A 6,000-nucleotide genomic window follows, 5' to 3' on the forward strand; every position below is an offset into this window, starting at 1 on the left:
AGAAAGAAGGTGCCTTCTAGAATTGCTAGGGATATAATTATTTCTGCTGGGAAAACATAAAGTAATGCTATGAGAGCTGTGCACATACTGTTTAAAATGACAGGAAGGGATGGGTTTTTGCATGGGGCTTAACCAAACAACAGACTTCCACAGCTTTTCAGCTATGGTTCTAGAAAGCAAAATGTCAAAAATGGCATTGGGATTGAATGTAACATTCTCCTTTATTTGCAAGGCTTAAACACTTTGGACTGTTCCTACTGTGAAGTTCCAGCTTACTCCGCACTTTTTCCTAACTTGACAGAAGTATTGCTGTACGTCTGTGATTTTAGTCGTGCTGGTGGTCGAAGCAAGTTTTTTCCAGTTCATAACACTTGGGTTTATTGCCTCTCTTACTGCTGCATGAAGTACAGCTTTGTCCCTTGACATTGTTGTAGTGGTAGCAGATGGACCCCATATCTGCTTTGCTAGTTTGTACCCTCAGATTTCACATTCTAGTTTATTTCTGGGATGTTTTGTCCTACATGTCAGAAGCAATTTTACAGTTTTACTCAATTGTGTTATTTAATTATATTACTATAAAATACAGAAAGTTAAAATTAGCCTGAGCAGATACATCACTGTTAGATTTTCTTGCACATAGAATTTTTTTTCTGAGAACTGAAAACTTAAAAATTGATTCCAGACAGTATTATGACAGACAAAATTTCTCTGTCTTAAAGACTTTTTTTTGTTCAAGAGTTTTTAAGTGTTGGTGTGCCTAACATGAAGCATGGCCACAATAGTTAATAAATGTCCTTCAAATCTATTTTAAATAGGAAGACTAAATTTTACACTCACTGATTTTGGACTTTTGGTGTATTACTGACACTTTCAAACATTTTCTAATGATTCATTTAACTACTTTTTAAATTTCTCAAATGTCCATTCAGTTCAGCAGCCCCTTTTCTAAATGGGATTATACCAGTGCACCAGAGCTAGAACGATTAATATTCCTAAGACTTTAACTTTTTACATGACACAGCACTGCATCTCAGCAGAATCTGGTCACGTTTCTTTTAAAAGTAGGCTTCCAAGGCAGGGCACATCCACTCTGAATTTTAATTCTAATCAAAGTATCGCAGTAGTTAAGCTCACTTCTCATAAGGCAGAGGCAGAGTTCAGTAACCTTGTTTCTTGTATCAACTCTCTGCTCTGTGGAATCCCTCCTGCCCTCATTTCATTTTGTCTGAATGGACAAATGAGGAAGCATGTTATCTTCTGAAAGCCAGTCACTTAGCTTCTTCCAGTTCTTTTTCTTTCATTCACTTTTTTCTCTGTAGTGAATTTTTTAGCTCCTTGATCAACAAATTCTTTCTCCTTTCTTTGGTCTGCAACAAAATACATGTATTTAACAGTTACAAACTGACAAGTGTCATTTCCTTCATTAACCTATTTACAACAGTATGATGAATCAGAGTGGTTAAATGACTTGATTTTATTGCATTTCTGGAATTGTACTTATTTTTATAACATTTAAAATAAGAATGATACCAAGTTTTAACTTAAAAGTATCAATAACCTGAAAATATATTCACTTTGGAAATGAACACGTGTGTATACGTGTGTGGCAAGTCTGTTTTTATCAGATTGATCTCGGAAAGAGAGGGCAGCATTATCTTCCAGCCTGTGACCTCAGTTTTGACCTCAATCCTGCAGTGTCCCCAGTGGGACCTTCCATTTCTATGGGACATAGTCTGCAAACCGCCAGTTATGAGAGTATCCTCCTAATTAAAAATCATTAGAATTAAAACTTGCTGATACATTGTCTTCCTGTGTATAATTTTCTCACCTTACTGTGTTTTTGTTAAATGGAAAAGTTTAAGTAAAACTGCAGGTGCCTTCTTATTAATGTTGGACTTCCGATCACTTCCACCATCTGGACCTAGAAATAAGCATAAAGGTCCCAGAAGTACGTGTTTAGGAAAATAGCTTTGCAGAGGAAAAGAGTAATCTTACATTCAACTCATGTAAAAGTGTGATCTACATTTTGCATAGTGTTTATTAGTGGTTATATGAAATTATTTCAGTCAAGGCTCCTCCCTTCATCTGCTAGGTGTTTTTCACTTCACAGGACCCGCCTGGCACTGTTGTCATGTTGTTGATGGCATAAGGCCTCTCTAGAGTGCTCTTGTCAGACAGTGTTACGGAAAACAGTCTCTGAAAATACTGGCAAACGGTAGCCCCAAATTTTGTCTTTGCACCTAACTTTTACAGAAGCCTCGGCTCTCGTGTCGCTGTTATCACCACAGTGTTTATTGTGTCTGGTGTACTATTTTAGACCCTGTTTAGTGAGCGGGTGACTTTTATAAGAAAGGTTTTTAAAAGAACACTCTAGATGGGGACACTTGTAGTTTGAAGTGTCCCCACACATTTCATAATTAAATACGTAACTAATTAAGTCAAGTTTCAAAAAGTTGGCCCTAGTGTCTAGAATGGAAACAAAGTTACAGTTAAAGAATTAGGTATTGTTTTCCTTGTTTCTAGCTCTAGGAAGTTGTGAATGAGAAACCAACTTTGAAAACTGGCGCTAGCCTCTCCTTTTGTTTTCTTCAAGCAGACTTTCTGACGTAAATATTTTAGCCATCTACAGAGAGCAAAATACATTTGCTTAACTTGTTTGCCAGTAGAATTTTCACTTGACATTAACAGGACCCCTTTCTTCATTTTATGTATCTACAATTCTGTGCTAAAAAACATTAGCATAGAACAGACCTTAAAATGTTAGTTTTCTAAAAGTGCAGGAATGGAAAGCTCATTTTAAGGAAAAATCCATTAAAGTTAAAAAAAACTAAACTTTTACAAAGGGCAGTTTTTCTAAGAACCGCAGAGCAATGCATTCAGTGTGAAACATGACTTGAACTGTTGAAACTCTTTGTGCCAATAAGATCGGGCATCGCCCTCTGAAGATTATGTGTATCCGACAGGGCAGTGTTTACTGTGCTCTTCGTCAGGGGAATTTAAATAGCCTTACAGATATGTGTTCTCTATTATCTAAAATCAAAGTAAGTAGGAATTTATTTTATTTTATTCATGTGATTATTTTTCTATTTAAGCAATCCCCAAGTTAAGTGAAGTCTCTAAAAGTATTATTTAAAGGCCACATTTCATAAGCTAGCTGTCATTCCTATGATAGTGTTTCTTGTTTCACTTAAACATTAAAAATAATATTTGACTTATTTCAGACACAGAGGAAGCTGATAAACAGTATCTCTAGAGAATTAAAAGAAGGTATGTTGCCAACATTTCTGAATTAAATTTAGACATTGATTTCTGAAATACACTGTAAACAGTAAATGGCACCACTTTCTATTGCTTGAATAACAGATACCATGTTAAATCTTTTTCTTACACGTAGCTAATGAAAAATATGAAAGCGTAATTTCATTCATAATGATAAATATGCTTATTCCTCATTTATACATCATGATCCATATCTTTAAAAAAAACTCAAGAAGTCTGTGTTCTCTATTTCTGGCTGTGCCCTTCCTCTCCTGCTGTCCCCGTGGGCCTGTCACCTGCACACGGACCTGTTCTCAGAAAGCATGGAGGTCATCAGCTTCTCGAGTTTCTGGTAGTGACTGAGGCCAAAAACCCAGACTCAAGCAATCTCGGTTCATGTAGCTGTCACCTGGTGGATGAATTTCCTGTCATTCACTTTGTCACTGGTTAACTTTTTGCCCTCAGGAAAAATCCCAAATTCCTTAGCTTGGAAGAAAAACACCCACATCGATTTGGCTCTTGCCAAACCCTTCAGCCGTATCTCTTTCCTCCCCTGCCCTGCCCCTGTGCTCCAGCGGCTGGGCAGACTGCGTCCAGCTCCGCGGGCGCCCCTCCTGCCTCTGCTCTGTGTGTTTGCTTCTTGCCTCTCCCTCCCACACTTTCTCCTCCTCCTTCGGGTATCAACTTGACACGTCAAGGCCACCAAAGAGGGGACAGTATTGACACAAACCTGGACGCCCCTTCTGAGTGTTCCAACTCTGCCCTCTTTTATACCTGTCATGGCATTTATGTCTCTGTACCGAAACTGCCTGTTCATCTATTTTGCCAGCTTACGGTACAAGATCTTTCAGGGTGGGCTCTGTCATCTTCTTCTTGCGGTTCCAGTGCTTGTCACAGTGCCTTAGCACGTGGTTGCTGAGTAAATGAATGAAAAGTGAGAAAACCAGGCGCTCTGATCCTTAGCCACAAGAGCAGTTAATTCAATGTGCAGCCCTGGGCAAAGTCTAGAGTAGTAATCTTGTGTTTTGTGTTGTAATCGTATGTAGGTAGTTTTCATTCTTCTTAAAACTTAGAAAAGTCTCAGCTTTTCTTAAAAAATAAGCTGACATTTAGTTACCTATGAAGTATTTTAAGTGAAGAATCTAATTCTTTCGTTTTCTTTCCAGCTACTACTGAACTTCAATCTAAGTCCTACGGACTCTCGTAGGCTTGATGGACGAGTCAAGTCTAAGTGAAGATCTGGTTTCAAAAGCACGTCAAGTACATGTGGAGATTTTGAAGAAAAACTGTACGATCTACAAGATAAATAGTAAACATTTTACCTGCTGGGCTGTTTGCCTAACATTTTTGTTAGTTCCCGTTAAGTAAGATACTGACAATGTTTATTAAAGGAAAATATCCTTATACTGTATGTGCATGATTAAAGTTTATGAAGTGTTTTAAAGCACATTTTTCTGCATCTCATTGACTTTTAAGCAGATTTTGGGAATAAAACCCAGCACTTTGGAGTATTATATACTCAAACTGAGCCCGGGTGCCAGCTGTTTAAACAGCACCCAACCACCCACCAAACTTGTCGTTGATGTTGAGCAGTGTTGATAGCTTTTTTGAATTTTCCAGTGTTAATCACTGTCTATAGACCTAAAGATTTAGACAGTGTTTGGATCTGCTGTGGCTGTTTCAATGTTCTGATGGATCCCAACAATCGTTACGGTGCCATCAGACTTTCTGCATGTTACCTTAAACACTGATTCACAGATGTTTCCTCATGGAGAAATGAAATCTGCCTCAGGCTTTTCATTTTCTCTTATTTATTTACTTACTTTTTGGAAACAGTCTTAAAATTAGAGACAAGTTCTGAGCACCAGACGCAAACGGACGTTGTCACAAACCTGTCATCTCTCCCGTACATTCTCCTAAGGCGTCATTTCTCTTTCCTAAAGGCACTCCTTCTACCATAAGTGCCCTTGCTCTCCCCTCTCACCAAGAAGTCATTTGTTTCTCAGAAAATGCCTTTCTCCTTTTCCTGTCAAGTGTTAGATTGTATGTAAGCCCCCACTTCTAGCCACCCCTTCAAATCCCGTTGCTTTGTGAACTCTTGCATGTGTTCATACGTGATTTTTTTCTCACAGTAATCTGCTTTAGTCAATTTAATTTGCAGGTTCCCAGTCACTGAATGTAAGACAGTAAAGGAAATACTCTCCTTCTCAACAATTTCCAGGAGCTAAAACTTTAATAACTCCTTCTTAGATCCTTTATTCCAGATCCTTTATTCCCTTTTCCGTCCTTTCAGTGCACTTACTTGGCAAAACTCCCAACTACACAACAGACTGATTCTCATTCTTCCTCCTTAACGTTCCCCCAGGCATCTAAGTGCTGCTGAAGAAAGTCACGCACTGCCCAGCAGTCCTACTCCTTTTATTTAATTAATTTGCATCTTCTTCCTTCTCAGTGATGATTTCAAATTCCCCTCTGTAAACACCTGCCTGTTTCTTCCCTCTCACTTGAACCAGTCCTACTTCTGACGACAAACTTCTGAGAGATTTGCTTGCTTCCCCACCAGCAGTCTGTCCCCACCCACTCTGGTGTGTCTTCCCCTTCCTCCATTCCCACGCAGCGAGTCACTGATGACTCCCACGTCTAAAGCAAAGTGACACCTTTCCAGCCCTTGTCTAACTGACCTCATCCCTCCGGGCGTTCCATGTGACCGACCTCTGTAACCGAACGCTGCCTGCAGCAAGA

The 6,000-nt window shown here is 39.0% G+C and overlaps 1 protein-coding gene across 5 annotated transcripts in view; it reads left to right on the forward strand.

Annotated features, from left to right (window-relative positions):
* LOC116151037 (ankyrin repeat domain-containing protein 26-like) overlaps positions 1–4,707 on the forward strand; it is a 76,093-nt gene extending 71,386 nt beyond the window's left edge. For all 5 annotated transcript variants that reach the window (XM_064480201.1, XM_064480199.1, XM_064480200.1 and 2 more), the window contains 2 exons: positions 3,222–3,267; positions 4,425–4,707. In XM_064480201.1, coding sequence (XP_064336271.1) covers positions 3,222–3,267; positions 4,425–4,465 — 87 coding nt within the window. In that variant the 3' untranslated portion in view covers positions 4,466–4,707. The remainder of the gene's footprint in view (positions 1–3,221; positions 3,268–4,424) is intronic.
* The last annotated feature ends 1,293 nt before the right edge of the window (positions 4,708–6,000 follow it).

The sequence above is a fragment of the Camelus dromedarius genome, chromosome 27 (assembly GCF_036321535.1).
Source record: "Camelus dromedarius isolate mCamDro1 chromosome 27, mCamDro1.pat, whole genome shotgun sequence".
Lineage (NCBI taxonomy): Eukaryota > Metazoa > Chordata > Mammalia > Artiodactyla > Camelidae > Camelus > Camelus dromedarius.